Here is a 20,249-nt window from a genome sequence, read left to right as displayed (position 1 = left end):
GATATGATATGATATGATATGATATGATATGATATGATATGATATGATATGATAGCTGATGTGGGTCACGTAGGACTTCCCTCGATGCTTCCTGACTCCCTGGAGATCTGTGATGAAGATCATCATCATCATCATAATAATAATAATTTAAAAAAAAAAACACTGGAGAAGAAGCTCTCTTAAACTATTAAAAAAAAAAAAAGCGGGTATTGTTTTGCAAACAATTATTAATGTCGAAGGGGGGAGGAAGAAAAAAAAGGATCTCCAGCAGTGTATACATTTATAATTTGCATTCTTTCATACGCGTTTTTCCCCCCTTTAAGGGCAGAGCATATAAATTTGTACCTTGACCTGTATTCACAGCATGATCCTGTCCATACACGATAAATAAAGCCCACTTCTAACAGCTTCTCACCAGATTAGTAATTAGAAGGTGAACTTCAGAATGTGCATTTTTGTGGTCAAGAAAGAACAAATATATCTAAATTTTTAGATATTTAAAAAAATCTAAAAATTTTAAATTAATACTTTATACTTAATGTATATAAACAAAAAGCTGTTTGGTTTATATACATTAAGGTGTTTTTCATAACTGTATTATATAATTACTTCTAAATTAAGTTTTACATAATATATTATATAATTATAATTAATTGTACATTAAATTTTTCATACCTGAAGCTGTCCGAAGCTGAAAAATTATCATTTAATGGTTTAAGGCGATATACGACGAAATTATTAACTGATGACACAAAAGCAGATCGTTTTGTGATCGATAATTAAAACAACTTCTCATAAGACAATTCTTTAATAATTTAAATTTTTGTTTCAAGCTTAAATTTTTAGATATCTCACAGAAGGGTTAACGGATATTATTGATAAATACGGATGACTCACTTTTGTTGCAAAGAATATTAACCCCGAAAAGCAATTAGTATTCATGAGAAAACAGTAATGAGACATTGCACGCATGCGCCAAAATGAATGCACCTCGCACTAATCGCGACAATAACAGCGGTACATGAAATGAATTTTAATAACTTGAAGAACTACTAAATTAAAAAAAAAAAAAAAACGGAAGTTCAATAGATTTTTAAATATAGCAGTTAATGTGCATTTTCAGAAAAGAAATAGCGTGTTCTTAATATATATATAACTGATTACGCTAACCAAATATAAAATCAGTAATTCAGATACAATTTCTCATTTAACTTTAGCCAGGGAAGTTCCAACATACGTCTGCTTTATAATTATTATTATACAAACATCTCCTGGAGTCAAGAGACTCAACTACAGGATTTAAATATTATGCAATATAGCCCAAAATCAGTAAACAAATGAATAAATATAATAATGCGTGCTTAATTTACTAAATGAAAGTAATCAAATTAACAAACTATTGCTCTCCGTAAACTTAGTTTTATCACTTACACAGACGTTTCCATTTCAATCCTATTTTCCTAGATTTTACATGCTATGTCATACTTTCTAAAATTACCGCATATAGCGCTGCGTGTCATTCATAAACACCTTAATTTCGGATTAAAACCAGCAATGATGTAACAAAAAAATTATTATTTTTGTAACATTATTACTCATTTTTGTTATAATTAATAAGGAAAAAAAACCTGAAATAATTATGTAATAGCGTGTACAAAGATTATAAAAATTATGTGTATAGTAATTTCCCGATTTCTTGATTAAAATGCATGATATCTTTAAGAAAGGTTTATTGACTGTAATATTATATCTCTTCTGTATGGAAATGAATTTCGCTGAATTTGCCGAAGTAGAAGACACGCTGTCTACTTCACGGGTAGGATTTTAAGAGTAAAAGCAGCGCAGAAGTTTTCTGCGCATTATGACCACTTAAACAAAGCATCTCAGTAGTTCCAGACTGTAGAGACCTTCGGTGAAGAGCCGACAGCGTTTGTTGGCTACATTCTTTGCTTCATCGATTGATTATTCTCCGAGAAGCACCCTCCATGGCGAAACGTCCAGCTGCCGAGTGACGTCGCAAATGCAGCAGCAACAGCATGAGCGCACGCGTCTATTGATCGTGGCGCTGCAGAGCAACGTCACTCAGTTCGCTTGAAGGCAGAAGCCACAAAAGTAGGGCAGTTTGCTGTTGTGTACTTGGATGATGTTTGTGTTCGGAATGTTGTGACATGTGTGTGTATGTCCAACGAACATTTGTCAATTTTTGTATACTCCGTAAGTGTAATTAAAATGACGAAACTGTAATTTTGCTATTAAGTTATCGTTCATATGCAAAGCTTTTTTTGGTGTTGTCAACAAAACCCGTTCTCAGGATCAGTGCTATTATTGACAGTTAAGCCTAATGGTATTGGAAATATTAATGTGAATTACAAGTGTCTGGTGTGTTACCGATTGGTGTGCTTTGGCAGAAGAGTTAACCTAGTTGATGTCAACTGAAAACCGTTTTACAAACTACAAAAAAGTAAAGCCAATTTGCTTCCAACTGACTTAATGTCACTTATAAATGCCATAAGGCGACATATCTAATGTACTCAAAATGACTGGTGTTATAGAGTGAGGAAATTTCGATATATGTTTTAAATATTTGAAATTTTGTCAAAATCAGCCAGACATCATGGCTGCCTTTGTTGACAGATACCACTAACCTAGTGACGAGACCCAGATGTATATAACTTCCTGCCCTCTGAACGGCTGACATATACAAGCCGTTAGTTATTTATTTTTCTTTTCTTTTCTTTCTTTTTTTTAATATCGTAGTTTCAAAGTGCTTCCCGAGGTGTTTTATCTCATTGTCCTGGCTATTGCAGTCGTCCTCATGCTGGGGGTGCTGCGCCGGCACTGGAAACCTAAGCGGTAAGTTCAGTGTTCCTTTTCGTATATCTTGTTTATATCCAACGCAACACCACGGATATTTGTCGTTGAAACGTTATAACCATATGATATTCATTGGGCTAAATTTAGGCTAAGAGATAATTTTTAGAATGGCTTTCATATTTGATGTTACTGTGTAGTTTGGAATAGTTATTTTAATATCATGATCATTAGTATAACGAAACACTAGCTTTAAAAGAATATTTACTGTAATATCTTCCAAAAATTATTGTTCGTTGTGAGACATTGCTGTTAAATAAGATATGAAAAAGAAACTTCACAGTATTTATTCAGTTATTAAATATTCTTATTCAAACAATGTCATAAATGCGTTATAAGCATGGCAACCGTCAACAAAAATAGATGATTTTGTTTTCAAAAGATTCAACATTATATATATATATAGAAAGTAGCTTGGTATCTTTAACAAAACATATATATATATATATATATATATATATATATATATATATATATATATATATATATATATATATATATATATATATATATATATATATATATATATATATATATATATACATACAGGGTGTTCGGGATAAATTTGACAGTTTCGTAAGGAAAAAGAAAATCTTCTTTGTATCTATTAAATTTAATGAATTGACAAAAAAACATTACAGGCAGAGTTAATTACAATACTATCAACAAGATTTACTCAAAATAACCACCATTAGCATCGATCACAGCTTCAATTCTGCTTCGGAACCTCGAACAAGCTGATGCTACAGTCTCCCTGGGAAGGGCCGCAAAAACTGTTTTAATTTTATCCATTAACTGGGCTTTTGTATTACTGGAAGTGCGATTGGTGTCTTTTTCAACTGCGCCCCATACAAAATAATCCATGGGGTTAAGGTCTGGGGAGTTTGGAGGCCAAACATTTGGACTGGTGAAGTCGTAGAAATTTTCAGACAACCATTTTTGACTTTTCCCAGAGGTGTGGCAAGGGGCCGAATCCTGCTGCCATACATACGGCCTACCATTGGCTACCCTTGTTATCCCGGGCTTGACTACAGTTAGCAACTCCACGAACAAAGCCCGAATTCCAATGCCAGGGTTCTTCAACACCTGTTCCTGCAGATTTGCGAGGAATTCTGCTGTACGAACGCAATCAGATCGTCTGCTAGGGATCTTTCTTCTTGCTACATCCTCGTAGTCACCATTGCAAGTCTCTAGTTCATGCCTGATTGTTTTTACTGTATTCAGGGAGCATTGGGCAGCAGTCGTAATATCCTTATTTTGATGGCGGGCACGAATCATCATGATACAAGTTATTCTCTTCCATGATTCAGGTGGGTTCCAGCTATCCATCCTTTCTGACATCTTGTATATGAATGAAGAAGGGTCCAAACTTTTAAATGAAGAGAAGTGTGTGTTAATACATGTAACTTACGGAAAAATATAATTAATTATAAATATGTCAAATTTATCCCGAACACCCTGTATATACAAATGAAATACAAATGAAATACAAATTTCATTTGTATTTCAACAAATGAAAGAACAGCTTCAAATACAACTACAACGTTTTAATGCTAATTATGTATAAAGACTGTCTATGATGTTCATAGTCTTTTAACCCTCAATGTTTAGTGTTTTTTCTTTTATAATGTCACCTGAAGAAGGCTGTTACAGGCCGAAACTAGTAGTGTGTTTATATTAAAACCTTTTTAATTAAATCTCGGTTCTAGTCATTCAATATTTTTCATATATATATATATATATATATATATATATATATATATATATATATATATATATATATATATATATATATATATATATAGAGAGAGAGAGAGAGAGAGAGAGAGAGAGAGAGAGAGAGAGAGAGATGTAGAAAGTTTTTTACCTTGGGTATAATATATGTTAAAGATACCAAGCTATTTGCAGACGCAAACTTGACTGACTTGTCTGTTTGCTTACTTGGGAAATGGAGTAAAAAAAACAGGTTTATATTAAAAATAGCTTGGTATCTTTAACATATATTATACCCAAGCTAAAAAAACTTTCTACATCTATCTCTCATCCTGAGATTTTTATTTAATAGGGTCAAAGCACCTTATGGTAACTTGTTTTGGTAAAATATTTATAAACTCTGTATTACTTAAAACTTAGTATTTCTTAGCCTAGCTCCCATTGACGAGACCTCAATAAAGGTCGAAACCGGTCTGGGTAGTGGCCCCTTGCCTTTAATACATAGCATCATACATCTCCTCCAGGAGATGTGCTTTGCATTAAGGGTAAATATTAAGAATAGTGATCAGAGCTTATTCTACCTTTACCACGAGTTGCCTTGACTTGCACTACGTGCAGGGTCAGCTAGACTGGCAACACTTGCAGGCGCAAACTTGACTTACTTGTCTGTTTGCTTACTTGGGGAATGGAGTAAAAAAAACTAGGTTTATATTTAAAATAGCTTGTTATCTTTAACACACACACACACACACACACACACACACACACACACACACACACACACACACACACACACACACACACACACACGCACGCACGCACGCACACACACACACACACGCGTGTGTGTGTGATTATATGTTTATATCTGATTATAAAGTTCATGTAGTACTATAGCAGATCAATTTTTTAGAACAAGAAAATGAACCAAACCAAGCTCGTTTCATAATTTTTCCTTCTTCTCCCTCTCTCCCTCCCTCTCTCTCTCTCTCTCTCTCTTTCTCTCTCTGTTTTCCTCTTTCTCTCGCTTTGTGGGGTGCAAATTCCCTGGGGGAGGTTCACCGCGGTATTCGATAGGGGTCACAACTTTCATAGGGATCGATCTGGGTCTCATTGAGTTTCGAATTCCTGTTCGGGTGGGAATAATCCCACCTGGGAAAACGAGTCTTTTATGTTACGAAATGAAGAACGTGAAGATCATGACCATTAAAAAAACCCCAAATTATTGAAAGCTCTGATACAGCATTTACAACATTCCACTATATTTGCAAAACACTTGTGATTTTGAAGAAAGCTACAGCAAGATTTTGCACATGAGTTTAGATTCATTAAAAATAGAAGTACCTTCAAAATGAAACTGGTGGAAACCGTAATCGATTCTAGCATTCCATTAATGATGTTAATGAACTACGAATGTAATTTAGAATATTCTTTAAAAATACTTCCAGAAAGCTTAATTTATAGCTGCCTACCGATTTTCAGAAAGTTATTTAAGGCTAAATGAGATCCACTATTTATTAGCTTTGGTAGTAAAAGGTTTAGGGAATAATAGATTTTTAATAGATTTTTTAATAAATGTCATGGCCGTCTTCAGTATTATTTGAAAGATTTCAATAGCACAAATACAATTTTATATGAGTCATAACCAAGGATGATTCTAAGCCTATTGCATTAAAGAACCGTGGGTTTAGATAATCCAGTCTCCTACTCTACAGATAAATAAAAAATAAAAATAAAGAAAAAATTGTGCTTTTTCAAACTACTTTAGGCCTTCCATTATTTCTTGTCAGAAGATAAAATTCATCCACCATAAAAAGGAAGACATTGTCAGATGTGGACTCATGCGTTGTAGTAGACCAGCATTTGAATTATAATTGAAGTCCTAACGATGTCTATTGATCTATTCCGATTCGATGGTCTACGTTACACAACGTATAACGTGTTTCTAAACCGATCTCGCTTCTGTGCAGAACTTCAGTTTTGTCAAGCGAATCCTATGTGTGGTGTGTGGTGGTGATAGCATGCTGTGCAAAGTCCAGGTCTGTTCTGCTTCATGATGCTTGAGGTATTTTTTTTTTTATGTTCGTCTTAGCATATAGCTGTAGATCGCCATTATGATAAACCTCAGGTGCAACACCAAAGAATTCTAACAGAGGAAGCTTACCCTTCACGGAACTTAAAAATAAACAAAACCTTTAAGTAAAAAAAAAAAATAATAATAAAATAATAATAATAAAAAAACCAGAATTAATGTTTCCTATTTCTTGTTGATTAGAATAAGAAATAACAAAGTTTGTGGAACAAAGAGAGTGGGTCAGCTGGACATGAATCCTTATATTGCTACATTTTTACGTGAGAAATCTGCAAAATACCATGCTCATCCAGCCTGTTTCCGACCAACCAGATGCACGATTGGCTGTACACAGGCGAGTAGCAGGGGTATAGGTAGTGTTCTCATGGACAATAATCGGTTCCATCATCTCCACCGAATACACTTTGGCGGCTAACTCTTCGGTTCAGGTATTGCCTTACATGGTAGCCACTTAGCCGGCGAATCTGGATTCTTCCAACAAGACAACTCTCTTCCACATCAATTTCACAAGGCTAGCATTGTTCAACCATTGTTCGAAGAGCATATACACCAAGCATTCTGTGTGCTTCCCTGGCCGTCTAATTCTCCTGATTAGAATCATATTGAACATTTGTGAGATCATGTAGAACGCAACATCCACCGGTCGATATCAGTGCCTCGCTCGATCACTGACCGCTGTACGTTATTCTCTCCAGTTGCTCTAGAATATCTCAGGATACATCCTGTGGTCTACTGTAGTCGATGCCAACACGGTGCAAGCGGTTATCTTGGCCAAAGGAAGTCCAACACGTGTAACAAGTGACCAGAATAATAAACCAGATGATCATAATGAGTTTGTGACTGGACAGTTAGAAGGGAAGATGGACAACCGAATAAAATAAATTCTTTAATGTCATTTATTTCACAAAGAAAGACGAATCCCCTGTAGATTTCACTGAAGTTCAGCTTAGTTTTGACAATTTCAAACCTGCTAGGCAGATTTCGGCAAAGAAATGCAGCTATGTCATGTTTCTAAATATTACCTACTATTACGGCATGAAATGGTGTGTGTTCTATAGTCATGTTTTGAAGTTAAAAATAAATAAATAAATAAAGCACTTCTCCTTTCTTACATTAAAGATCGATTAACCTGAGAATTCGCTTTAAAAAGGTTTAGTAAAAGTTGATGTAGTCAGTGACTAGAATCGAAACAATAATGGGTTTATTTATGTCAGTTTAGCATTATAGATGCTAAGTACTATTAAAACTGTAGTCCAAAGAAACAAACAGAGCTATATGTACGCTAAAGATGAAAACAATTTAATGCAACTTATTAATACGTGAATAACAAACATTTGCTGTGGATTGTCAATTAGGAAAGTTTCGAATTTACTTCTTTATTTGTACTCGTATTTTTCAACATTTTCTTTTGTGAATGTCCCCTCCATCTAAAATAGGAATTACTGGTTTGAATTTTTATGTAGAAGAACATTATAAAGGAAAAACAGAAAATAATAAATTTTAAAAAGTAGAACTCAAGGTAGAATAAAAGTATACAGGAGATGTGGAATAGAAAGGAGTCGCCATTCAGTTTATGAGCTGGATAAAAATGAATATCATAATGAAAAGAAAGAAATATGTCGAAAAGTTCTAAAAAGAATGAAAGTCGAGCAGCTTTCATGAAATATTGTTTAAGAAAACAGGAAAAACTTTAAAGACAACAACCAAGCCTGGAAACTCAAATACAGAGGCTGAAGAAAATATTGATTGATTAAGCCGTGAAGTTTTCTTCAAATGTAGAAAAATCTGAACATCGTAGTGTTTTTCAGAAGTCTTAGAAAATTAAAAATAATATTAAAAGTTCCTGGCAAGTAAGTTAGCGTATGCTTTGTAGGAATACGGAAAAACTATAAGAAACTTAAGCTATAAGTCCAAGGTAACTTATAGGAATAACATAAAATATAAATATCATAATAGGTGGCAAAATGTTCTAGGAGGCTATGAGAAAAGTCTAGAAATGATGGAAAGAGGACCATATAAGAAGCGAAAACAGTGGTAGAAAATATTAAAGAAGATACATTTGAAATTACACATGAATAAAAATAAATTTGCTAACTGAATTCTTGAAGAAGAAAAAAGCCTTCAGAAATATGAAATTTTCACAGGCAGCTGGAATAAGTCGTATTTGACCAGAACTCAAATATGGAGGAATAAAAGTTTTGCAGTGGTTATACTGCATAATCCATAGGGCCTGGTCAGGTGATCAAATTTCCTAAGACTAGAATAATACTCTAATAATACTCATTTATAAAAAACGGAAATAAATTGAAGGTTAGAATTATAGAACTTTCATACTGAGTATTCCTACTTAAGAAGTGGCTGAGAAAAATTGTGGACAAGGTAGTTGAAGACCGAAATAGGCATCAGAATCAGACATTCAGTTTGTGACTAATTATTGAGAAATAATAGGAATATAAAAAGGATCTGTATTTAAGTTTTGTAGATCTGGAAAAGACATATGTCAAGTTGCTAAGAGAAAAGCTTTTCAAAATGCTTCAGTTATATGGTATAAATGGAACATTATATCGAACAATTCATAGTCACTATTTGAACTGTAAGTCAGCTTGTATAATTGAAGAAGGTGCAGGAAGACAGTTTGATGTAAAATCTGGTGTGAGACAAGGGTGCACACTATTCTCACTTTATTCATCATCTATATGGATCACATTATGAAGGAAAGTGACATTAGGCCTGATATCAAAAGTATTAAGCTTGAAATCAGTGGTATTCGACTTAGTTGTTTATTTTATGCAGATGATATTTTACTTTTATATATATATATATATATATATATATATATATATATATATATATATATATATATATATATATATATATATATATATATATATATATATATATATATATAAACTATGAAAATATTCAGAATATGAAACTCACTGCATTTTCAGGAAAGAACCTGCAGAACAAGTAAAATATTTCAATTACTTAACTAATTTTAGTGACAATTGCAAATTAAATATGGAAATAGATAATAGAATAAGCAAAGCTTTCATAGTGGGGAGCCAGTGGAATAAATTATTATGGAATAAGAGAGAGATTAGTCAAATTACTAAACTAGTAGCACACAAGACAGTATGTAAACAATTTCTTATGGATCTGAGAGTTGAGTTAAAAACAAAGTTGATGAAAGACTGAAAACCACAGAAATTAGAATTTTGAGCTCAGTGGCAGAATAATATTAGAATTGGACATAGCAGAATGCGATTTGCCATTGTTAGTATCGAAGAATGTGCCTAATATAATTTGCATTGTAACATAAACCGAATGAGAGAGAAAAGTTAACAGATATACTTGATATGCCCGGATGATGGGAAAAACATCCTAAAGAAGATCAAGATCTAGATGGATTGATGCAATGAATAGTTCCTTCGAAAAGCGATGTAAGAAATAGCAGATTAATTTGAAAGAAAACTGTCAGTAGGAAGATAGTAGCAACATAAACTTTATTATATATTACTGACATCTTTTCCAGTACTCGTACATCCCTTGAGAGTACATATCAGGAATTTGATGGAAATAAAAGTCAATTCAATTAATATATATTATCGAATCATCTTTTCTTCAGATTTTCATAAACTTCTTATGGATGGGTTGTAAATTATGTTGAAAACAACCTGAAAAAACTTTTGCATTAGAAAACTGATAAATTGGAATATATCTGTTCATGATATTATGACAACTCTTAGCATAAGTGCAGAAAAAGAGCTTTTCGTAAAACTTAAATAAAATATAAATCTATATTTGAAATTCTTTAGTGCTATTGCACATGATTGTCTTTATAATTATTTTGTTTTATAATTAACACAACTGGCTTCTCTTTTTTTCTGATTTATTTTATAAACCTAAAATAAAAAGACATGAAAGTCTTTTTATTTTAACTTTTTATTATCACTGTTATAGAACCATATTTATCGATCCAGTTTTCTCTGATCATTAGACTTGGAAACTACACTCTGCAAGTTGATCTTAGGCTAAGTTCATTTCTTTAGTAACAAATGAAATAAAAGTTAGCAATGAGAAATGGATTTCTTTCTAAGAAGAATGAGTGCTGAAGAATAATATATCTTTAACCACTAAAAAGAAGACAGTTACATAATAGCAGAAGGGAAAATACATGAAACTATTTCGCTTTAATGAACCATTTCAGAAATTTAAATATCTACTCTGATAATTTATTATTAAAAATTTTACTGAAAAAAGTTTTGATTTTTTAAAACTTTTATCCCCAAGAGTTTGTGTTATAATTTTTATCATCAATTAATCCTTTTCCATAATTAATATCACAATTTTGGGCTCCATTAAAATTGAAACGGAATTAAAGTACCGTATTTATTAAGTGTGATTTTATAACATTTCATTTTCGCCGCTAGGATATCTGATATCTGTGTCTCGAACCAGGGCAATTTTTTCATTTTTCATTTAGTGCGTCAAATGGCGTCACATTTCAATTGTTGTTGTGTTTTGAAGATAAACAGAAGAATTATTTATTTGCTCGTTCCGAAATGTCAAGTAAGATATAATAATTACAAGTACAGTATTAGGAGTTATTATATAAAGACTTTTAAATAAGTATGTAATATATATTATAATAATTATTTTACGTATCAGTACAAAAAAGCGCGGTTAGTAGTTGGAAGGAGGCCAATCGTTCGATGCTATTGGCACACTCTCCCTCGATGAGTCTTTGGACTCCCTGGAGGTGTCAAATAATAATAATAATAAATGAATCCACATTTGTATTGATTATGCAACAGTACCTTATATCTCTTCTGATTTATAATTTTTCTAGTTTGAGTAATGTATTACTTTATGTTTCATTATTGGGTTGAATATTATACAACAAACATGGGAAACTTTCGTGTACAGCTGAAAAACTTAACAAGGTGGTCAGAAGATTGATGCTTGTAATATTTAATATGGGATGTAAACCTGTATTCAGTCGCTTTAGGTGGCGATTTTTATTTTTAGTTTATGTTTTGTGTGTGTTGAAGATGTCGACGGTATTATTTGTTTAATATTAAATGAAACAAACAAAAAAAAAAAAACTGACGCCTGAAGAGAGAGTGTCCAAAGCGACATTGATAGTGACTATCAGTCACGAAATTTGTTTGGAGGGTGGTCAGAGACAGGCAGAAACGTTCACGACTTACGACCAGGAAGTTAAAACTGCAAGGGAACGTGAAGGTAATAGGAGAAAGATGTATCAAGGAGTTTCCACAACATCCAGTGGAGGGGCAGGTGTTCCCAAACCGTTTGCAAACCTAAAAAGCCACAAACGTGTTCAGTGCATTTAATACTTGAATAGGCGTCACGGAACTTCTACACGGATGATGGCGACCTTGTAGAATTTATCTTTCTGCACATATGCGCCGCCATGTGATGTTTATGTGCATGTAATATAATGTCACAGTAACTAAGTAACGTTTTTGAAGATTAGAGAACACTTATGGCCGAAAGAAATTTTGAAGAATTCGAAGTTAAAGAGAAGTAAGTGATATTAAATATTTAATCAAAGCGTTTTACTCTATTTGCTTACTATATTGATATTGGAATCTCGGTTTTTGTTTTTCTTCATTGCGTGGTTTCTAAACTGTTCTGAAGTTATCACGTTGATCTTAATTTGGTCCAATCAGTCTCGTTTCATTAAGCATTTTGAGGCTTTGTTGCCTCAACCTATTCTCAAATTTTAAATGGATGAGAAGTCCGGCTTGCTTACTTGACTTGAAACTCGGATGAAGGATTAACGGTGGTCAGTGGGTTATTATTCGTAAACGGAGACTAACACTGCAGGCGAACCGGTTTTCGATTCTTGCCGACGGCCTGACAGTGGCAGATGGCGAGCATTATTCTTGTTTTCTGACAGTTTGCCTGTTTTGCGAGATGAAAAACAATTTTATTGATGATTATGATGATAATAATAATACTAGTAAAGATCCTTCCATTTCTTTGTTTGAAAAAAGGCTGAAAATGATTTTCTGGTCGAAGACAAGATTTGAACTCGGGTCTGTTTTATCAACCAAGCAATAACGGGAACAATCGATATGCCACGAACACTTGTTATTGATGATAATTTAGAAGATTTAAAAATGCATATTAAAATATCGACACTAATAAAGGAATTTCGGGCAGTTCTTTTATTAGTGTTTTACACATGTACTTTTTAACCAAATTCCAAATTGGTATCGATGAATACTTAGTGAGTCGACTCATCGAGATGGATAATAGTTTCAGAACAATCTCACAACAGTTTAAAGTCTGGTTAGGAACCCATTGTGAATAGAAGACAAGAAGTAGGTGGAAATCTTCCAAGAACCAGATAATGGAGAGATTCGGTCATTGAATTTTCTGATACTTCTTGTTTATTATATCTTTTAACGATTTTAGTTATGTAAAATAATTAAAATCTATTTGGAATTTATACTAATAATGACAAATTTGAAACATGTGATGTTCCTCCTCATCGTTATCCATTTATTGAGATAATGAAATTTATTAATAATCTCTCTCTCTCTCTCTCTCTCTCGCTCGCTCGCTTCTATACGTAGAACAAAGAAAGATATGATCTAATTCTGTCTCTATGGAAAAGGAAGTTAGATTCGCCTGAATACGCTGGAAACTATTGCTATACATACTTATTTTAATGAAACAGTGCATTTCGGATTATTTACTAATTAGAGTAGGGTATATTAAAAGGTAACAACATGAAACAATTAATTTTTAATCGTTATCTAATGAAATCATCGAAATCTAATGAGCTGTTTACAGGAGAGGGACTGGAAATCAGTGGTGGCTAAAGGCGGCACGTGAACAGTATCGAATTTTGCTTTGTAGTGCAGCACAGTCATTAATTTTTAATTTTTATTTATATATTTTCGTTTTGTTTTCCTCCTATCAAAGTAATGAAGATCGCTGCAGGTGATATTTCGTCAGCCGGTATGATTCCATTACCACTACTGCTGAACGCAGGTCTAAAGTGACAAGCTCCGGATAATCTTTGTGATACTAACAGTACTTCAAAATATAATTAAAATGAATATGTAAAATTATTTCATGGTGGGGAAAACATTCATAATGTTGTTTTGTAAATAATAATAATAAATTAGGAAGTACCTTTTCACCAAGAGAAACGCCATACTTAGCAATCATACACTAATTTTCATTTATTATTATTTTTTTTTACCTTATAATAAACAGGCTGCCTCTCCGATATTCAAATTTGCACCATTAGACTTATCACCATTAAATTATGCACGATCTCTCGATTTGATTACGAAAAGACCGTGAATTATGTCTGAAACCAGGGCTTACCTTCCACGTCTCGAATAGTTTTACCGAAAACCTAACAAACTTATATGCAGTGAGACAATGATACTTTTACAATACCATTGCTACTGTACAGTAATATTCTGTGTCTAGATATGTGTTTGTTCACAGGGCCGGTTTGCCTGTTTTGAGTGACGAAAAATCCGACTTTCTGTGAGGGAAAACCCACCGTATGAGACCAGCTAACTCACCTTTTGATTGAAAAGCCCTGATAATGATTTTTCACGTCATAGACGGGATTCGAATCCAGGGCTTTCCAACCAAAAGGCTCCGTCGAAACCAACTGAGCTGGAGTTCCCAAGGAAACGTCATGTATGGTTTCCTCTCTTTATTTATGGATTTTCTCAGTCGAAAATAGATACGAAGTTTAAAATAAAAACGTTAATTTTTTGGGGGTAGTGTCTTTTGTTGGTTTCAAAATATTATTTTAATTATATATAATGGCGTGTGTTAACACATTTTCCCCTCCAAAGAATTAGAGAATTCGCAGAAAAATTACTTTGAATTTACGTTTGAAAATTAATTGAAATGGACATTACATATTTAATTAAAAATTAGTTTAGATCTATCTGGAATTTTAGAAATTATGTAATAAAAACAAGTGATAGCGGACTAATAAAAAAAGTAAGTAAGGCTCAGCAATTGCATATAATTCTTTACATATCGTAGAATTGGAAATTGTTCAGTGCTGGATTTTCAATAATTGTTATTTCAAGGTACCAAAATCATCGTTTAACACACGGTCATGGTTTTTTGTTGATGTACTTTACACAGAATATTTTTTCTTCCTTAATTTTCGCCTGCAAATGGACCGATTGAAACAAAACTTGGGATGACTCGACCAATTATTTGTATGAATTCCAAATATCAAATTTCAAGAAGAAATTTGTCCAGCCAGAATCTTATCTAGTGTGGATGGACAGATGGGCAAAACGAATCTAGGTGTTTACGCAAGATGCAAAATGCACCTTAAAAATTTAATCCTTTAAGATTATCATGCTTGAAAGTTGGTTATTTAAAACATCAATATTTATTAAAATCTTAATATTAAATCCAAGATCCAGAATGGGGTTGAAAACTGTGGCGTTTTCATTGATGGACAGCATGGATTTGCTAAAGCAAGATCCTGTTTTAGCAATCCATTTACTTAGTGTAACAAGATGACAAATACATTGGAGAAGAAATGCATGCACAGTGGAATATTTAAGTTTTGCAAAGAACTTTGTTAGATTTCCACAAGATTGACAAGCTAATAATTAAATTGGCACTGATGGCGTTGGACAGTAAATTAGTGCACTGGATTGGAGATTGGCCATCTGTTAGGTGTCAGTAGGCTGTATATGGGGGCATGATATCCTAGAAGAGTGAAGTCACTAGTGCTTTGCCCCAAGTATCTATTTTCAAGTCATTGCTCTTTAACGTTTATGTTAATGATATTGGGAGAGGTCTGAATGATGATAATGCTATTTTCAGATTATGCAAAGTTGGAAAGAGCTGTGAGGAATAGAAGAGAATTGTAGCTTTGCAAGAAAACGAATGGACGGTGAATGGGAATGTAAGCGGAATTACGAGTACCAGTTCAATGTTGCAAATTGTAAGGTTTTAAAATTCGGGAAGCAAAGGTAGGCTTAGAATTGGTGGAGATATCTTAGCGGAGGTGGAGGAGTGAGGAATTTGGGGATGATGGTAAATAGAGAGGTAAAATTTCTGGGACATTTCACTAAAATTGTGAGTGCAGCATAGCGGATTACGGCAATGATGCGGAGGCCATGGACGGGGCCTCCATTGTATGTGGCTTTGATCGGACCGCATATCGATTACTACGCAGAGATTTGATCACCGGTTTTTCAAAAGGATGCTGTAAAGGATAGAGGGACAATTCAGTAAGGTGGCTCTGGTCTCTGCAATGTTGAGTATGATGATAGATTGAGGGAATGAAAATTCCAGAATCTAACAGATAGGAGGAAGGAGTGAGGACATGATTGAGACAATTTTTTTTTTTAAATCTGTACCACACACGAAAGGTCACAAGATCTATAATCAGATTAGTGCCGTGTGTGGGCAAGAGGAATAGAAGAAAGGATGAGTCTGTTCACATTTTGCTTGCTCGGCTGAGGGTTGTAATATTTAGGGAGAGCGGAGTGGGGGAGACAGTTCCAAAGGACAGAAATGGATGGAATAAAAGAGGAGACAGCGAAGTTAGTTCGGTGAGTTTCAAGATGGACTGTAAAAGGGGGTATTGGTTAGCAGTGGCGCTTGTTCTAATGATTTTGGAGAGGGGTTATTTAATTACCAGATTAATGTGAATAAGATTTTTCATAAATGGATGGATACAGGAGAAGAACAAGAAGCCATTCCTCGAAGTTGTATAAGGAGGGTATAAGATTGGGGGAGTGACGAGCAGTTTTTTTGTTTGTTTGTTTGTTTGTTTGCGTGGAGAATCGTAGTGAGAGGTGAGATTGAAATGCATTGCTCGAGAGTGTGAGTGCGGAGACAGTGAATGCATTTAAGGCATGGTATGATGAGCTAATGAAATCTTAATAGTTAAATCATATTGAAATGTAAAAGTTGCATTTTTAAAATTTCATCTGTCTGTTGTGTACATATTTACACAACAGACATGTTGTGTGTACATGTATAAAATATTGCAGATATTTTATACATGTACACACAACATAAACCTCTTAAGGAATTTGTATTGAAGTTTATATGTAATAGTTCATATCATGAAAAGCAGTTATTCACTATCAGTTGTATTTAGTAAGTTTCAGTTAGCTGAAGGTACTAAATACAACAGAAACCAGTATAATGGTTTCTTAATTAGAAGATATGCTAAATAGTTATTTATCGATACTTGCATAAATATGTAAGAACTGTTCGTGCAAATATCGTATGGTATGAGTGATTATAACATTGGTAAACAGTCATATTTTCTCTACAGTACTTTTTTATTAATGGTGAGCAACACGATATAACCATATTTTTTATGTTGAATTTAAACGAAGGTATTGTGATCGCCACAATCTCTTCATCTTTTTAAATGCACACATTTTCAGCACCAGAAACAAATAATAAACAATTTGTGCCTGGATCCGAAAATTAAACTGCGAGCTGTTAAATTATCCAACAGTATATCCACTGTTCGAAATCTACCAAACAGAGGATCAAATTATTGTCAGAATCCATTGTACTTAACGAGGTTGCATTTCACTCCACGTCTTGTAGTGTAATCATAGACTCAATATATATACGTCAGAATAAGACAAAAAAAAAAAAAAAAAAAAAAAATCAGTAGTTGCGATCACCCAAACAAATAGTTGACTTTTAATGCTGTAAAAACTTTTGTTTTATGTACGATAGCGTTTTGTAAAACTAATCATATAAATCTGCTTGATTGCTGTTCGCCATTGTTAGAATATAAATGCTTTAAATATGACGAATTGGTCTCCACAATTAGCAATTCTGATGGTTGCGTGTAGCGTGAAGTCTTTGGAGATATACGCCCAAGGTCAGCGTCGAAGAAATCAAAGCAACTGCCAGAAAAATAAACCGTTATCTTAATATATTAAAGTTATTTAAATATTTACGATAAAGGTGTTATCTAATTTCGTGCAAAAATGGTGCAACAAACTTTATCGAACATGTTACAAAAATGCCTTCATAATTTACTGCATTGATTCTTTTGACCTTCTCTCCGCACTTATTGCCGGTATCTACAAAACTTGGGTAGAATGGACCACTTATTTTAACCATTGTGCTTTGGTCAGCAGAATAAAACTTAAAATTGGATCGTAGTTAGTTAATATTCTCGGATAGCATTTTTGCGTTTTATTATTGGCAAAATTATATCTCATTATGCTGAATTGGCCATCTTTTGTCAGGTGTTGCTTGACATTGGGTGTGGCTCTACTACAGAAATAGCGCAAAGTTCCAGCTGTTTGTGATATCTACAGGACGTAGATCCACCTTGCATCATAATGGTTGGCATTCTATGAAAGATTTACCTTTTCTTTCTTTTGTTGTTGCTGCTGTCACACATATGTTTTTTCCCTCTTTGATATATTGGGGGATGCAGACAGTATATTGAAATAGGTTATTTTTATGCTTTTTTATTTCTACTTTCCCTTGGCTCTGTGAAATAAAATTATAGAAAAATTGATAAAACGTTTTGTATTTCAAAATATAAGTGTCCCGTTAAAAGTTATGTAACGTTTGTTCATGGTCTCAAAAGATTGCGAATCTTCTGGTCTTTGTGGGGTAGAAGATTGTACTTAGCAGGGCAGGTTTTCAAATTAATTTCTTAAAAGTAGCATTTGGCTAGCGATGATAATTAGTTTTGGGAGCAGCTACATAAAACTTCGACTACTGGATCAAACACTACTTCCTGATTTTGCTTGTGCATGTCTAAAAAATGGGGGGAGGACTATTTATATGGGATACTGCGTGCAGTATAACATTGAGTAAGTTTGAATCATTTATTATTATTATTATTAAGAGAGACTCCAGGGAGCCAGAGACTCATCGAGGGAGGCTACATTCTACACACACCCGCTATGATACTAATTCTTGAATTTATTCACACTGTTTGCACTCACAACATCCAAAGGCAGTCCATTCCAATCACGCACCACCCTCTGAGAGAAAAATATAGCCCTCACACCCTACTTGGCGATCTTCATTCTCAGCTTCCATGGATGCCCTCTCGTCCTTTCTCCGCCTTCCATAAATTGAAAAATTCCATCGATTTGAAATCCTGTATGACCCTTTCAGAAGTTTCTAAGTCTCAATCATATCAACCCTCTTTCTCCTGTTTGCTACTGTCTGCAGTCTACAAATTCTCGATCAGTCTTCATAATCAGTATTCCACAATCCTGATATCATTTTTAACACTCTCCTTTGTACTCTCTCCAATATATCAGAATCACAACGAAATCAGGAGACCAGACCTGCGCACAATAGTCCAAGTGAGATCTTATCAAGGCCTTGTAAAGAGGCAAAATAACATCCTTATCTTTACATGTGAACGTTCGTTTCAGTATTATAATTATTTTTTGAGTTGTATTTGCAATCTTTGCCACATGGCTCCTGAACTTCAACTTCCTATCTAATAACACTCCAAGATCCCTAACCTCATCGGTTTCTTCTAGCCTAATCCCACCAATATAATATGACATTGGATATCTAATAATGCCGAAGTGAATGACTTTACATTTACTTACATTGAACTGATACCCATTTTCCCATGCCCACAATTCCAGCCTATTCAAATCATTATGCAAGTACTGCATATTAGCAGCATTTCTGATTACCCTATCTTTCTTTGTCATCAACAAATAACTGTCGCTTGTCAAATCCTTCCCAATATCATTAATGTACAGATTGAATAACAATAGACTAAGCACTGATCCTTGTGGTACACCACTTGTTACCTTAAACCTTGCAGACTCCGATCCCCCGTATACCACATTTTGATATCTGTCAGCTATCCTTTTATCCATGCTAATATTGTATAACCCAAACCCATTTTCTCTAATTTATGCAGCAGTCTGTCATGTTGTATTCTGTCAAAAGCCTTAGCAAAATCCAAAAGTATCATGGTATATTCATTCCCCTTGACTAGTTCAATGGTCATATTGTTACAGAATGTGAGCAAGTTGCTAAACATGACCTTCCCGTAGTAAATTCATGTTGTTTATTGCAAAGTAGAGATTCACTGTCAACCCATTTCTGAATGCGGGTCCTAACCAATTTTTCCAAAATCTTCACCACCACTTCTGAGATACTAATTGGTCGATAGTTGGATACATTGGTCTTTGGACCACCTTTATGCAATGGAATTACCATATATTCCTGCGGAATCTTCCCTGTTCTGAGACTCATATTAAACATTCTAGTCATAGGAATGACCAGTTCAGCTGAACACTCTTTTAGCACAACTGCTGATATTCCATCAGTCCCTATTGCTGAATTCTTATTCAGTTTGTGCAACAGTGAATTTTCATAATCAGGCTTTTCTTTCCGTACAACAGTTGTGACTATTCTAGCCTGCTGCTTATAAAGTTCATAACGGACTTCATCCTTATGCAAACGGTATTCCTTCCACATCGTCCTTTCTTACGAATCTCTTGCTTAATAAGATTACACATCCATTTGACTCCTCTATTTATTCTTCGAACTCTTGGACACA

At 33.9% G+C, this 20,249-nt stretch overlaps 1 protein-coding gene across 4 annotated transcripts in view; it reads left to right on the top strand.

Moving 5' to 3' along the window:
- The first annotated feature begins 2,167 nt into the window (after positions 1–2,167).
- LOC150109601 (uncharacterized) overlaps positions 2,168–20,249 on the top strand; it is a 426,121-nt gene continuing 408,039 nt past the window's right edge. For 3 of the 4 annotated variants that reach the window (XM_090413762.1, XM_090413780.1, XM_090413753.1), the window contains exon 1: positions 2,168–2,853. In XM_090413762.1, the coding sequence (XP_090269888.1) occupies positions 2,816–2,853 (38 nt within the window). In that variant the 5' untranslated portion in view covers positions 2,168–2,815. The remainder of the gene's footprint in view (positions 2,854–20,249) is intronic. The other variant, XM_090413770.1, reaches the window with a different exon arrangement.

This window comes from Typopeltis vanoorti, chromosome 2 (assembly GCF_054136105.1).
Source record: "Typopeltis vanoorti isolate ZY-2024b chromosome 2, IOZ_Tvanoo_1.0, whole genome shotgun sequence".
NCBI lineage: Eukaryota > Metazoa > Arthropoda > Arachnida > Uropygi > Thelyphonidae > Typopeltis > Typopeltis vanoorti.
This window is presented reverse-complemented; position numbering and strand designations above follow the sequence as displayed.